Source organism: Pteropus alecto, unplaced genomic scaffold (genome assembly GCF_000325575.1).
Source record: "Pteropus alecto unplaced genomic scaffold, ASM32557v1 scaffold106, whole genome shotgun sequence".
Taxonomy (NCBI): Eukaryota; Metazoa; Chordata; class Mammalia; order Chiroptera; family Pteropodidae; genus Pteropus; species Pteropus alecto.
This window is the reverse complement of record NW_006442103.1, coordinates 18933342-18948712: the sequence shown is the minus strand read 5'-3', so window position 1 is coordinate 18948712 and position 15371 is coordinate 18933342. Positions and strand designations below refer to the sequence as shown.

Sequence of the window (15371 nt, the reverse complement as noted above, 5' to 3'; positions counted from 1 at the left end):
AGTACCAGCAGCAGCAAGGGGTCCAGCCCGTGCCAGCGCGGGCCCCATCGCCACAGGTGAGCCTGCTCCTCCCTGTGCCCTCCTCCCGTGTCCCGCTCCTGCTTCTCCAGATCTCCCTCGTCGCTAGTCCTGCAGGTCTCTTCAAGGACTCCCTCGGGGCTTTTCTGTCCGTCCCTCTCCCCCAGGTCCCTTCCGAGCTTTCTCTCCCCCACTGACCTCGAGCCGCTTCCACCTAGAACCTCTGTCCTTGTGCTCATCCAAGGCAGACGGGTGACCAGTTGTTAAACCCGGTACAGGGCAGAGGAGCCACGTCCGGACGCCCCGCCGGGGAGCGGCGGCAGAGGCCGAAGCAGGAGTCCGACTGCGTCCTGCTGTAGCCCCGCCTGGTGCCAGGCTGCCGGCCTCTCCTTCCAGAGGCTCTGGCTGTTGTGCTTGCTCCCCAGGCCGACCCCTGAGGTGTGCAAGGTCACTTATGTGTGGTCCGTGGGGGATCAGAGCAGGCAGTCAGTGCCAAGGTCAGACTCGGTGACATCCTTGCCCTCACGTGCTGCCGCCTCCTCTTCCTCTCCATCAGCCAGGGCAACAGTGGGGCTCGTGGGGTGAGGACTTGTGATTCCCAGCTCCCTTTTCCCCAGCGCATCGCACTAATGCACAGACTCAGGCTCCAGGGCCAGGGCCCTGTCTAGACTGCAAGTCTCCTACTTGCCGCCCCTGCCGGCAGATCCTCCTGACCACCCCCCAGGCCGGCGGCCTTTGTTTCAGGGTTTGATTTGGGTTTCTATCTCCACTGTTTGTAAAGCCTTCCTAGGGGTTTGGAAATAAAACTTGTTTCCTGAGGTCCGTTGTTTGCCTTACTCTGCAGCAACCGGGTTACGTGTTTGACCCGACTGAGTAATGCCAAAGGGGAGAGAGGGGAAAGAGGCCTGTCATTTCTAACAGCGCCAGCAGGGGGCACCAAAGCCTGCTTTTTCCCTTTCTGTTTTTTTGTTTCTCTCTTTGATGCGTCTTCTTTTGGGAAATAGTTCTCTAGTCTGCAGGTGGGTTTCCAAGTCCCCGCTTTTGGACAGATGAATTTGAGGGTTCTGCTCCCTGGTCACTTCCCAGGTAGGCAAGGGGCAGCTGGATCCTCTGCTTGGCTCCCACATCATACAGATAATCCTTTGCTACCTCTTAATCTCGTGCTAGATCCAGTTTCTCGATTATTTTGCCTAAAATTTCCTGGGGAAGAGAGAATGATGTGGGGGCAGGGGAGCCCCCTGGGACAGAGGTTGTTGATAACTGCTGCACTGGAGCCCAAAACAGGATTCCTGTGGAATATCCAGTGCACGTCCAAGGCGCCTCCAACTTCAAGGCCTCCTCCCAGCCCACGTCCTGCCCCACCCAAACTTCAATCAGGGAACACGGACAACAATGAAATTGGCCAAAAGAATTCAGGAATCAGTGAGATGTTCTGCCTTGAGTACAGGATGGATGAGTCGGGCAGAAACCGTCAAGAAGGCCCCATTAGCCCACACCCGAGTCAGAGCCAGGGGACCGAGGTGCGGACATCGCTTTGGGATGAAGGCAATCAAGGGATGTGAAAGACTTTGAGTTCCAGCCTCGATGAGACGCCGGAACACACGGTGCTCAGCGAGGGCTTATCCTGTCTTGGAGGCTCAGCCTTAGCCAAACGTGGGAATCTCAGATCCTTGAATCTCATGTAGGGGTGGGGGGCAGGAAAGTCTCAGAGGTCTTCAGCCCGGCACAGGGCTAGTAGGGCTAACCGGCAGTCCCCCTTCACGGCATCCTGCAGGCAAGAGAGCCAAGTGTTAGAAAGACTCACAGCCACCATGGCCCAGGCACTCCGCCCCTGCCTCGCGGTGGTCCAGAGCTTGTCTGGTGCCTGCAGTCCTACACTGAATTAACCAAAGACTCGTGCATTCTCCAGAGCATGATATGTCCGCTGTGTGCAGGGAGTAGAGTCGAGAGGGGCGGGGCAAAGCCCTGAGGTTCCAGGTTAAGAACTAGCCAAGTCTCACCTGGAGGGAAGAGTAGAGGGATTTCCCAAATTTCTTTTTGTACTCAGCTCGGATGCTTAGAAGGTCAGTCTCACTTCTAGAGATGAGGATACGCATCAGGGCTTGGTTATCGGGCTCAGTTTCCTGGTAGGAGAAGAAACGAGGGGAGGGGTGGCCATGAGATTCTCACGGAATAGGAATTGGACAGCATGGCATGGTAGGTTATTCTAGAAAGTGGACGTGAGGCGCGAGTCCAGAGAAGCCTACGTTATCTAGGGGAAGAGTTCTCTTCGTCCATCCCCATGGAAGATGATGCAGCAGAAAAGGCCAGTCCCTGGGGCACCTGGAGTACTTCCGCTCCCTTCCACATGCCTTTCCTGGCCCTGCCACCAGCTCGGAGCCTCGCTCCTCCGGAGCTGGGTGGTGCTGAAAGCTCCAAACGCAGGTGCTTAAAAAAGGATAAAAGGTCATAAAGACCTTCCAGCATGAAAGCCAGGAAGACTGTTTTTAACTTCCAAGTTAGTGAATGTCCAAGGAGAACGCACCCACCCTCTATGGTGGGGGGCAGGGTCATGTGACTTCCAGTTCTGATCCAGACCCGCCAGGGCTGTCTCACTGCCCCATATTTACACATTAGTTTCTCCCGAAGCCTGGGGTTCAGCATCACTGTCTTCCTCCTATACCTGCTCCAAGCCTCCTGCCTTCTGGTTAAAGGAGATAATGGAGGATTCGGTTTAGAAATAGTCGAGTTACATACAGAACATCATCAAGTCATGAATTATACAACCGATGGTCCTGAGAGATTGGAAAATAAAAACTTTGAGTCACAGATCCTACTTGAGTCGCTAGCTGTGCACTGGTGCCGTCACCGCTTCTTAAAATCCTCTTTTGCAGGGTTTCCTCGAGCGCTTGACTCATGTGACCTTTCCCGGAACCACCTGCAACCCTCACTCACGCCATCCCCACACATAAACTCCCGCGAAGAAGCAAAAGAAAACGACCCCGCGGAAACAGGATGCTGTGTTCCACTTGGACTCGTTTACCTAATCGTCAGTGGGCTTGAGGGCTATTTTCTTTTAAATATCACGTATCACCAATTTTGTACCGTGCCAAAGATGGCAGACCGTTCTCCAGTATCCGTTCTGCCCTTCTTCCAACTCTCGTTACTCCAAAGTCGTAGAATTGGTGCAAGAGCTGTTAACCGGATATTCCCATGGGTGCACAAGCACCTTCGCCAAACCCACATTAAACATAAATCGAGTCTTGAGAGTGCACTTGGCATCACATACTGCCCCAGGATCTTTAAAATGAACGTTCATTTTATGGTTCAGATTGGTCCAAATTTGTCTCGAATCAGCCTTCACCGAAGGCCATTTTTCTGAATATTCTTCACGATCTCTTTTTTTTTTTTTTTTTACACCTCTCTCTTAAAATAGTACAGAAGTATCCTGACTGAGTTTATCCTTTTAAAAAATTTTCGGAAAAATAAGTCTATATTACTTTTCAAGTCCTACTTCTAAGATACATCTGACATGGACATCCAAGAATGTGGGTCCTATAATTCAAATACGAACATTACAATTATTTACTGCTGGGTACAAATTTGTTTTTCCGACAGCAAATTAGACAGATAAGCCCGACTCCTCAAATGAATCTCAGTGTTGACTCATTATAATAGTACAGGCTTTATCGGGCGAGCACAATAATCCGCTGTCAAAATGGAAATCTCTGGATGATGAAACAAGTAGTTACACGCACTGTCTTTTGAACAGCTGTCCACAAAGCATGATGGAGTGTCGACCAGAAAACAAAAAGCGATTCCACCTGCCGAATGATCACTAAGTTTATCTTCTCCAAAGTTTCTGTGAGTTTTTGATTTATGGGATTTTGGGGACAATTATACTAATAGGAGACTTAGCTTGATGAGCAGATTGACTGGATTCTGTTTAACGAATGACTCAAACCACGGTCACCAGTTTAATTATGGATAGTATGGGACAAAGTCTGACCAGTGTGGAGAAGGGTAACCCTATAACTCACGGTATAGCTTATGGTAAGGTGTTTGGAGGTGCTATTGCAGGCTCAGTTTCATACCACCGTAAAGCAAATATCCCACTAAAGCAAGTCACACAAAATTTTGGGTTTCCTAGTGCACATAAAAGTTACATTTACAGTATACAGTATACTGTAGTCTGTTAAGTGTGTAATAGCGTTATGTCTAATGAAACAATGTATATGCATTAATTTAAAAATACTTTCTTGCTAAAAAATGCTAAACATCATCCAAGCCTTCAGCGAGTTGTAATCGTTTTGCTGGTGGAGGGTCTTACCTTCAGTTTGTAAAAATCACAATATCTGTGAAGTAGAATAAAATGAGGTCCTCCCGTATAGCCCAACACCTACAGTACAGACCAGGAGTGACACATGGCACTTAAGTGTCCCATAGAGCCCTTATGTGTTTCGTAGGGAGACTATAAGACTCAATATCTGTGTGACCTTAGACAAGGTACTTACCTCTCTGTGCTTTGTCTACAAAACAAGGATGGAGGATTAACTAAAATGTGCACCGTGTTCAGCATAGGTCCTGGCACACACCGAGCACCTGAGAAATGCTGGCTCTTGTCATTCTTGCTGGCGTTATCATCATACCATTCTGGTGACAACTAAACCGGACACGGCATGGTCTCCCAGAGCAAATTCATATCCATACGTGGCCATTTCGATATTAATCAGGCCAAAATTTGAGCTCGTGTGACCTTTAGGGTCAGCTACCTGAGCTGTACCCACAGCTCGCTCCTCTGCTCTTGTAAACCCAGGAAGAGAGCTGCCGTGCATGTGTAGAGATGTGACATTAGCAGCGTGACACTTCCTCTCTCTTGCCCAGGAGGTGCCTCCCCACCCCCACCCAGTTTTTGTTCCAAAGGGAGGGAAAAAGGTCAGTCAGCCTGCTTCAGTGCCCTCTCACCTGGAGGGCTTCATGCAGTTTATTGGCGAAGTACAGCGGTGTGTTCCTGATCACCGAGGCTGGAAGCAGAGAGGGAGAGATGGAGGGTGGCGGCCCTAAGGCCAGGGACCCCCCGGCCCCGCGCATCCGGAGCAGGCCCTACCTAGGCTGAGCAAGGCTATCTGGGCATCTCCATGGAAACGGTCCCGGACAGTGCGCTCCGGCGCGTGCCCGGTGCGCCGCTGGTACTGATCAAACACTTGTGGTGTGCAGGGGAGGCCATGGGAAAGATAAACGGGGCGGGTTGATTATCACAGAGGGGAGGGGCCCCCTCTCCCCACTTCCTCAGCCAGCGGTCATCGCCAGCGCAAGCTGGGGAGATAGGGAGGCTCGCGTGTACCTCGGATGAGGTGTTCGGGGTTTCGCTGGGTGAGGATGAGGACCCACGTCTCCTCCGAGCCGGGTTGGTCAGCCTGCTTCAGTGCCTGGGCAGGAGGAGGAGGTCAGGGCCATGTTACGATGTCGCCAGAATCCATCACGGTGGAAATGGGATTAAGGGTGGAAAAGTGATTTTAACGTGTAGATTAGTTGCTTTTATTTATGATTTTAAAAATATGGGATAGGACCAAGAGAGGGGCTCTGCCCTCACGGCGTGATCCCCCAGTTTGGGAAATCCTGGCACAGTAGTTAAATATTCCGCAAGGGAGCGGGAGATGGGGGGTCTCCCACCCAAATGCCCATGAGAGCTGACGAACGCACTTCCTATGAGTTCAGGTGTCAGAGGCTAGACAGGGAAAAGGCTTCAGCTGTGACACGACCAGACATCCCACGGCCCCTCATGCTTGAGGACTCCTTCCCCAAGGCAAGGACGGGTCCGTAGGACAAATGGGCACACGGGCTGATGGCTCTAAGACGCGGGACAGGAGGGCGTCCTGTGTGCTCAGAATGCAGACTTCTCGGTCCCTGCTCACCTGGACATCCTGTTCTGCCAGGTGGTAGTCAATGACTTCAGAGCAGCTCTCCCGGTCCCCCTAGGAGGAAAGTAGGAGGAAGGTCTCAGGAGGACTCTTCGAGGAGCAGCTTTTTAGCCCCGGGCCAACGAACCAAACCCAGTCAGCCCGCAAGCCTTCTCTTGTCCATTACACACAACGATTCTCTCGATTTGGTCCCACCCCCCTCCCAGGTGCTGTCACTCCCTTCCCCTGCAGGCCGGGCCTCCTCACCTTGGCCAGGGCTAGGAACAAGTCCTGCAAGGTGCCACTGGTCGCAGACTTGATGTCCTCCTCAGCCTCCACCTGGAAATCTGGGGTGGGGTCAGGAGCCTTCTGAATTCTCCTGATGTTTGCCAGCGTGGCTGCCTCTAGGACCCGTCAAATGCCTGACCTCTGTGCCCTGCCAACCCTGCCATCCCCTGCTTGCAGTAACTTGAGGGCTACTAGTCCCCAGGATGGAAGGCAGAAGCACCATCATGGCCACCACAAAGCACGTCTAAGGCGTGAGCACCCCACGCGCTGTGGGATCCGCACTGTGCTGTGGCCTCGTCTCCAGGCGCCGACCTGCTGCGGGCAGCAGACATCTGTTACTCCGGTGGGGGCCGGACAGCGGAGAGGAGACAGAGAAACCCATAGCATGAGGCAAGACGGCCAGGGCCTGGCTGTCACCCGAGGTGAAGAGAAGTCATGTAGGAGGCAGGATGCCACCAAGGGAAGAGAGCGGGGAAGGGAGAGAGGTAGGGGAGGGGTGAGGAGGCAGCCCGGAGAGGACATCCAAGGACATGGGGGAGCAAGAAAAAGCGGGGGTGGGGGCGGGGGGGCTAAGACGAGGGTGAGAAAAAGCTAGTTCCCTCCCGATTAGCGGTGGGGAGGTATGTGACAGCCAAGCCCGGCCACCTGCCAGGGGCCTGGGAGGTGACACCGGTGACTTAGAAAGCAGGTCCCCACCTCTCCCTCCAGCTGCAGCAAGATTCCACTCAGCCCGGGATGCATCAGCAGGGGTTGGGAAGATGACAGGCGGACCCTTGGGACTGCCACAGAGCCCCAGTCATCATTACCCCGGAATCTGCCCTGAAGCCCCAGACGAAGATGGCTAATGGTTGCTTCTCCTTCTTTAATGATCGCATCTGGCCGTCTCCCCTGGGGAGACTGAGGGCTGGAGGGACGGAGGGTGGAGGAGGGAGAGAGAGCTCCAGGGGACAGAACGTGGGCAGACGGGATCCCAGAGAGCTGGCCTGGGGAGACGGCAGGGGAGGAGGGGACTATCCCTTGGGTTCCCTTCCAGCCCCTAGAGCCCCACTCTCGGCTCTGACCGTGTTTGTAGACCGCCAGGCACTCCTGCAGCTGGGGTGGAGCGCGGGTAGCAAGAATTTCCACGATCACCTCGTTGGCAGGACCTGAGTCCTGCAATAAATCGAGACACCACTCTGAGATCGGGCCATGCCATTAGGGTGGCAGAGAGCAGATGCGGACCGTGTGGCCATCTGAGGGTCAGTATAGGATGTGAAAGGGGCCTCTCCTCTGGGCGACGGCAAGTCCCTCGGCCCGCTCCGTCCCTCAGCACTGTCCTCGCTTTCCAATGACCCAACGAGCCTCCTCTCCTGGTACCTTCAAGGCTGTCCTCAATTCCTGGGCATCGAAATGGGCTGCTGGCCGCAGCAGAGCCACCACAATCCTCTCGAGGTTGCCGGACAGTGCTGCCTGCAGGGACGTCAGCAGGTCCTGCAAGGGGTCCCCATGATAGAGGAGTGAGGGGGAGGGGGAGGCCCATTGTGCGGGGAGGTTTGGGAATAGTTGGCTGGTTTTCATCTCAGGCCTGAAGCACCGCCTCCCAATTTAACCAGGGGGCAAGACTGGCCCACGATTGCTGCACCCCGAGTCTGCTCACCCAGGGGCTTCTCACCCCAGCCCACCGCTCCTGCAGAGTCAGAGTGGCCTCACCTGTTGGGTGCGTTCCTGGAAGGCTCGAGAGATGACCTGCCTTTGCTCTTTGCTCCGATTGGTCAGCACATCCACAATGGCGTGGCGGTCCACCCCTGAACCGAGACAAGGGCTGGACTGAATGGTGGACAGACCCCAGCCGGGGTCTTTACAGGGCCGGGAGCCCCTTGCTCCTCAGATCTGAAGAGGACAAGATCTAGGAAAAGGCTGGAGGGACGGGAGCAGAGGTGCCATCGCCCCGCTTCCATTCAGTCTCGAAAGAAGATGCAAATAAGATACCCAACGGCATGCAAATCTGACCCACGTTTAGGCAAAGGGGGCCTGCGTGATGGGGAGAAAGTGGCTTTTGGGGATCGGCAGACTTGGGTTAGAATCCCAGCTGTGCCATTATGAGCCGTGTGACCTTGGGCGAGCCTCTTCACCTCCCTAAGCCCGTTTCCTCATCTGTAGAATGGAAATCATGAGACAGCTCCCAGGGTGTTGTGGGAACAGCTGTGACACACCAGGTGTGGTACGTGACCTACAGGAATTAAGGCATTCCACAGCTCTTTGTCGAGAGCGTGGGTTCCTCCGTCCTGGCCCTTTCTCGGTCCACAGACCAGTTTCTAAAAGATGGATCCTCAAATGCAGAGGGAGAGGGGCCTACCTTGGCCTGCGATGGCCCTCAGTAGCCTCTGCACATCCTTGTCCACGCTGAAGCTCAAGAAGGTCCTGAGGGTGCCCAGGGTCCCCCAGGCCGCAGTCTGTAAGAACAAGGGGGCAGCACTGGTCTGCCCGCCTCCGGGCACCGCCTGGCTCCCCCGGAGCCCATGGTGTGGCCCAGGGCCTGCTCCCTTCCCCCATCCCTGGCCCTCATAGCCCCTGAGTCGGTGGAGTAAAAATGACCCGTCCAGGCCCGGCAGCCCTACCTTGTTGGCAAGGCCCAGGTAGCTGAGGATCTCTTGGGTCAGGGATGGTCTCGCTTTCCTGCTGGTCACTGACATGGTGTGACTGGCTGCCCTAAGGGAAACAGGAGCAGCTCAGGGGACCGTCCCACAACCCGGCCTCCTTATGACCCACCGGCCGAGAGCCCGGGCTCCCATCACTCCATTCCCTTGTCGCAGGAGGAGAGGACGTTAACCTGCTTGGCAGGTCTGGGAGCCCAAGTGGTGGGCTGGGAGGGGAGCCGTCGCCTTCCCCACCTCTCACCTCCCTCGGGAAGCAGGGACTGGTCAGGGAGCTGCCAGAACCAGCACCAAACAACCTCCCGCCCCCCACTCCGGGGCTGGTCCCAAGGCCCCCCAACCCTGGGCCCGAGGGGAGGGGAGGGGAGGGGAGGCGGCAGGAGTAAGTCTCGGGGGTGGGAGCCAACCCCTAGCAGCACAGGCTCCCCTCCGCCCCAGCCCCCCAGGCTGCCTGCCTGCCGCCCGCCTCTCACCCTTGGCGTCTCTGGCTGGGGTTCCTCTATCAGCAGGTGCAGCTCCTGAGCTGGTGTGAGTCTGTGTCCTCTCACAGGGACATGGGTGCCTAGACAAGGGAGCAGGGAGCAGGTTCTCATGCGAGAAAGAAAAACTCCCTCCACCTTCCCCCAAACTACCCACAGGGTCCCCCACCCCCAAGCCCAGTGCTTACCCAGAGGTGCTGGGGGTGAGGTGGGTGTCTCACGGCCGGGTGGCACGTCTGTGTGGGCACCAGCTCCCGTGTGGCCTGGCAGAGGAGAGGGGGGCATGTGCAGCCAGGCCGAGCGGCCAGTCAGGTGACCTCTCTAGCAGACCGGCCCAGCTGTCGCCTCCAGCTCTGGCCCCTCCCAAACGTGGGAGAGGACCAGGCAGTACCGGGCCCCACAAGCAAACGCCTCCCTCCCGAGCATCCCTGCGCCCAGGACCGGGCCTCGGCCCACGCCTGAGCGCTCCACCAAGCCTCTCGCGGCCGCGCACACAGGAGGCTTTGTGCTCTGCTCTCCCGGCGGAGCCAGGTGGGACCATAGGAGCCAGTCTCTGAGTCCAGCTTCTGACCTGGCTATGCCTCTGGCTCCAGCTCCCCGAGGGGCAGGTCAGACAGGCTCCAGGCTGATTTCAGGCTGATAGAGAAAAACCAGTTGGGGCGCATACCAACAAGGCACCCCAGCCTGCTTCCAGAAGGGGTCCCAGCCCAGAAACTCCCTCGACTACTGCCTTATTAGAGGCAGCCAGCCTGGGTGGGGACCGCCAGGGGACTTTTATACCTGTGGGGAAGGAAGGGCGCAGGCATTCAGGGGTGGGAGCAGATTAGAGTCAGGAGAGAAAAACGCGAAGGGTGTTCCCTGCGGACAGAAGCACCGCGCTCCCACGAGGCAGTGGGGAGATGGGTTGGCCCCCTGGATCCCTGTGTCCTCGGTCCCTTCTGCTGTCTTTCGGCTGCCGGGACTGTTTTGGCAGCCGGTGACGCAAGCCCGACAGCTGGGGTCGGTACCGTCAGTGCCCAGAGCAGCAGGTAAGCAGTCTTGGGCGCCTCAGGGGCCCCCCAGCAGGCAGTCACTTCGACCTCACAGCCAGCTCCCTAGGGCCTTCCTGCCTCCCTGAAGAGGTCAGGTGGGGGCTGGGCACGGACACTTAGAGAGCTGTCTCCATCCCTCTGCCACCATCCCAACCCAGGAAGGCCCTCACTGGGTTTCCTACCTGAGGGGGACCTTCAGCTCTTCCAGAGAGCAGACCGGGGCTGAGGAGATGCCAGGAAGGCATCCACTGCTCCTCACTTTTTCTCTCCTGCCAAAGCGGAAAACGTGCACTGGTTTTTGCTGGACACCGTGGGTTCGGTCCCTACTTGCTATGTTCTGTAGCCACAGCCAGTCATTTTAGGGACACCTGAGGGTAGGTTCCTGGGTGGATTAAATCATGAGGTAACACGTGATGGCATCTGACAGACAAGTGACTCATAAACGACGGTCACCAGATTTAGTAAATAAAAATACGAGATACCCCATCAAATTAGAATTTCAAACAAATGACAAATAATTTGTTGGCATTAAGTATGACCCAAGTATTCATGGGGTATACTTACGCTAACAAATTATTTGTTGTTTGTTTGAAATTGTAGTTTGACTGAGTGTCCTGTATTTTACCTAGTAACCTGAAAAATGAGACTTAGTTTCGGAATGGTTAAAGAAAAAGTTCTAGAGCTGGACTCCTAAGACTCAGAAATCTGGTCTGCTGTGTGACCGTAGCAATTACCTTAACTTCTCTGTGCTGTTTTCTCATCAAAATGGAGTTAATAATAGTGTTTCTATTATGAGAATTAAATCAATACATGTAAAGCACTTTAGAAGACCGCCGGGCACAGAGTGGTAAGTACACATGTCACAGTGTTCGCTAATATATAATAATAAATGTTGCTATCATGTTATTTTACAATGATAACTGTTATTAACTTGTCTCCCTAGGAAGTCCAACCTTGGCTCTCTTTTGCGACTTCTTTCCTGCCAATCCCCCATCTGGCCACAAGAGGGCATCAGCTGCCACCGAGAGCAGAGAGGGCCCTAGTGGCCACCCGAGGTCTGCAAGGCTCTGGTCCCACACAGATCTCAAAGCCCCTCTGCGTTTCCTCGTTGAGAAGTGCAGATGTCCTGAAGACTTCAGGTTCCTAGATGGACTTAGTGGGCAGGAGGGTCAGGGGAAGAGCCCCAGGTAGACATCTGACACTCAAAGGACCCCCCCTTGAGACTGACCTCAGGGCATCGGTAGACTTGCTAGGCAGGGTTACTGCAGGAGTTGCAGTGGCTCCACAGCCGGGGTCCCCTGCTTTCTGCTTTCTGTACCCTTCAGAGTTGCTTCTGGGCACCAGTCCCAAGTAGGCTTAGAGGAGCATGAAGTGGGAGAGAGGGCTCTTGTTTCCCCAAGTCCAAACCTCTGCAAGGGCCTCCTGGCTGACCTGCAAGGCTGAACTCTGAATTTGGAGAAGGCAGGCAGATCCCCAGTCACGCGGCAGAAGCATAATCCTCGTTGCCTAGGAGTGTGCGTGATGCCTTTACAGCCGCTCCACTGAAACTCGGTGGAATCACTTCTTTTGTCTCTTGGTTTCATTTTGTTCAACTCCAGGGCCAGATTGAGGTCGTTTTCAGGTTGACTAGTCACCTTCCACCCGCATGCCCTAAACTGTAGAATTTCAGAGTCGGAGGAGATCTCAGAGATGACCTGGTCTGCCACCCTCTCTTACTGGCTCATGGGAGCTGAGTTCCCAAGGCCATGGTGTTGGAACCAGAATCCAGTCTCCTTATTTCTTCTCAGCATTTTCTTCCTCACTCAGAGCGGGACGTGGCTTATTTGAGTCCCTCTTCGTGGAATACATAGGGACACGCAGTAATACATGGAGCCTCAGCTGTTGACGCACGTACACCTCTTCAGCTCTGAACTCCACCTTGCTTTTCTGCAAATACAGTCACGGGTCGCTTGGCAAAGAGGATAAGTTATGAGAAATGCATGGTTAGGTGGTTTCGTCGTTGGGTGACATCATAGTGCGCGTCACAAATGTAGATGGTCCAGCCCACTCCACACAGGGCTAGATGGGACGGCCCATTGCTCCTGGGCTACCAGCCTGCACAGTACATCACTATACTGAGTACTACAGGCAACTAACAACGGTGAGTTTGTGTGTCTACACACATCGAAACATAGAAAAGGTCCAGTAAAAATGGGCGTAAAAGATATAAAATGGAACATCTGCATGGGGCGCTTACCATGAAGGGAGCCTGCAGGACTGGGGTCGCTCTGGGTGAGTCAGTGAGTGAGGGGTGAGTGGATGTGAAATGACTGGGAGGTGACTGCTCTGCTAGAGACTCTATAAACGCTGTACACGTAGGTGACACTACATTTATTTTTAAAATTTTCTTTCTTCGGTAATTAACTTTAGCTTACTGTAACCTTAGCTTACTGTTTTTTTTTTTTTTTTTTTACTTTACAAATGTAAAAAAAATTTTTTTAACTTTAAAATGTTTAAAAACTTTTTGGTTCTTTTATAATCACACTTGGCTTAAAATACACACACATTGTATAGCTGGACAAAAATATTTTCTTGCTTTTTCCCTTATTCTATAAGATTTTTTCTATTAAAATTTAAAAAAAAATTAAAAAACTTTTTTGTTAAACCTAAGACACAAACAAACACACAGGTTCGCCCGGGCCTGCACAGTGTCAGAATCATCAGCATCACCGGCTTCCACCTCTATGACCTTTCACTGAACGGTCTTCAGGGCTGATAACATCTCCCGAAGGACCTGGCAGAGGCTCTTCTCGAGGTGTCCCTCTTTTCAGAAATATGTCCATGGTGGTTTGCTTACTTTCTTTTTTTTTCTTTTTTCTTTTTCTTTTTCTTTCTTTTTTCTTTTTTTTTTTACCATAGATTTCCTTGTGAGCAGATGTGTGGGGAAAAAAAAGAAACAGGCCAAAATGGAGTCACTTTTGCTAAGCTACAGTCACCAAACCAAAACTTAATAACTGACCTAATTGCAGTTTCGGCTTCTCCCAGCCTTGGAATTTTAAATCATTCGGTCTGACATGTCCTCATCAACTTTAGCAGAGTAATCTTGCCTGATAAAGACCCTCTACCCCGCCCCAGCCTTCCCCTGAAGGAGAATGTCCTGGCCTGAAATAATCCACTCTTTTAACTTCTTAGTCCCACCCTCTTAGTGCCTGTGAAAACCTTGCATTTCCTGCTGCCCCTGGAAGCTCCCTTCTAGTTGCTGGAGGGGACGCTGCCTCACTGTCAGTGGCTTAATAAAGCCCATTATTAGGTCTTCAGATTTACTCAGTTGGATTTTGTTCTTTAACACAGATAATGCACCATAAACATTCTTCTCTGTGAATGAAAACCTTTTGGTGTTGGGGGTCCATGTTTTCAAACGTTTTAAGGAGCCTGTTGAGCTCTGCGAAATCTTCTGCAAAACCCTTCACCGAATATTGGGAGTTCTTTTTCCTCTGAGAAGATCCAGTTTCCACAACTGGGGTCCATGCCTCCGCCCATCCCAGAAGCCTGCTCAGATACCTAAACCCCAGGCTGAAGGCCTCCGGACACCTCAGCAGCCGTATAGAGGAAGTGAGTCACAGCAAGGCAGGCAGCTTGGGGCACTGTGGGCGTGGCCATACCAATCTGGGCAGTGGGGGATGGGTCACAAGGGCGGCATTCAAAACCTCCTGGTCCAGCCCAGGCTGTGTGTGTGCCCACGCGCCTGTATCCTGATTAAGCTGACAGAACTGGTAGCATCATTCTAATGTTGCCTGAGGCTGGGTTTCCTCTTCTCTACCCACCTCCTCCTTTGTCTCCTGGGGGAGGGGTACACCCCCTTATCTTTATTTCACAGGCCTTGGCAATCTAACTTCTGTCCCCAAACTTCCCTCCCCTCTGTTATCTTTACAGCAAGTTAATTGGTCTCCAGTTCTCAGAGGATTCGTTGAAAAAGTCTGGTGGGGAACTTGGGAAAGCCTGGCTGTTAGGAAAACTGACTGATGAAAAGATTCAGAAGCCAAAAGAGAGGGCCAACTAGGACAGAGGTGTGGGGAGGAGTTAGAGACAGACGGAAGGCTAGCTGGGGCCCAATGAGGAGACACGTGGGAGAAGGTGTGTGGGTGGAGAAGGGCTGGCTCTGGGGACCGCTCAAGACAGGGAGAGGGAAGTCTGGAATTGGAAGGCTGAAGGTGTGTGTGGGGAGGGAGTTACAAAGGGGTCGAAAATTATAAAATTTGCTAATAAGGGAAGAGTTCAGAATGGGACAAAGGAAAACAGGGCTGGAGGCTGGGAACGAGAACTGGCAGATCTGGGGCTAAAAAAGGCTGGAGTCCCCTGGGTGGGTTCAGGAGGAGGTGGGTCACCGCGTGGGACAACAGGTCTGGGTTCTCTGGTGGTGGGCCTAGGCTGGGGTGCCCCTGCCAGAGCAAATGAACAAACCGGCTGGAAGTCATTCAGCTTCCGCCTCTCTGGTTCTCCAGAAAGAGCTATAAGTGAGGTCCCAGCCCTCCAACTGGATTAGTGTGTGTGTGTGTGGGGGGGGGCACACTCCTTCCTGTCAGCACTTGAACTTGACTAGATAAACCATGGAATGAGCGGCTGTCAGAGGTTCTGTGATTGTATACAAATGGCAACATTTCATCAATATAAAAAACTAAGTTGCCTCTACATGGAGCAGGCTGTAGCTCTCTCTGAACAAACCCCAAACACATCTTGCTCCTTCGGCATCCTCGCTAGGAGTCAAGGACAGTTTTCCAGAGTAAACATGTTGCATCTTACTGAAACATCAGTTTTACCAGACTCCGAAAAAAACATTTTTTTGAAAAGATGAATTTGAACACGGATAAACGTGATGTAGATTGAAAGCTCTAAAAGTGGGGGGCTGGCTCTCTCGGAGCACACGGGGAGGGTATGAGTGCCGCTGCCGTGGGCCGTATGGCTGCTGGGTGGGAGCGTTGTGGTTTTACGGCGAGGGTGGGGACGCCCTAGGGGTCGCGGGCTCTGCGCTGGGAAGGGCCGGCTGCCGGGGTCGGTCCTGGGCGT

General features: G+C 53.4%; 3 protein-coding genes across 6 annotated transcripts in view; 2 read left to right on the top strand and 1 right to left on the bottom strand.

Annotated features, from left to right (window-relative positions):
* The window catches only part of MINDY1 (MINDY lysine 48 deubiquitinase 1), a 7750-nt gene extending 6913 nt beyond the window's left edge, over nt 1–837 (top strand). The window contains exons 11-12 of the mRNA XM_015595411.2: nt 1–56; nt 297–837. The exon at nt 1–56 is cut by the window's left edge and continues 97 nt beyond it. Of these exons, the coding sequence (XP_015450897.1) occupies nt 1–56; nt 297–377 (137 nt within the window). The 3' untranslated portion in view covers nt 378–837. The remainder of the gene's footprint in view (nt 57–296) is intronic.
* A 600-nt stretch (nt 838–1437) lies between these two features.
* On the bottom strand, nt 1438–8865 carry ANXA9 (annexin A9). The gene is made up of 12 exons (XM_006919753.3): nt 8783–8865; nt 8521–8617; nt 7875–7969; nt 7542–7655; nt 7247–7337; nt 6165–6244; nt 5913–5972; nt 5342–5426; nt 5105–5200; nt 4963–5021; nt 2019–2141; nt 1438–1786 (listed from the first exon to the last, which is right to left on the bottom strand). Exons 1-12 carry the CDS (start codon nt 8855–8857, stop codon nt 1724–1726), a joined length of 1038 nt encoding a protein of 345 aa, XP_006919815.1. The 5' UTR covers nt 8858–8865; the 3' UTR covers nt 1438–1723.
* A 3587-nt stretch (nt 8866–12452) lies between these two features.
* The window catches only part of CERS2 (ceramide synthase 2), an 11822-nt gene continuing 8903 nt past the window's right edge, over nt 12453–15371 (top strand). The window contains exon 1 of one of the 4 annotated variants that reach the window (XM_025052239.1): nt 12453–12468. The gene's annotated coding sequence lies outside the window, so the exon portion shown is untranslated. Of the gene's footprint in view, nt 12469–13903; nt 13920–14429; nt 14519–15221; nt 15238–15371 lie in introns of those variants that run through there. The other 3 variants (XM_025052240.1, XM_006919751.3, XM_015595464.2) reach the window with 3 other exon arrangements.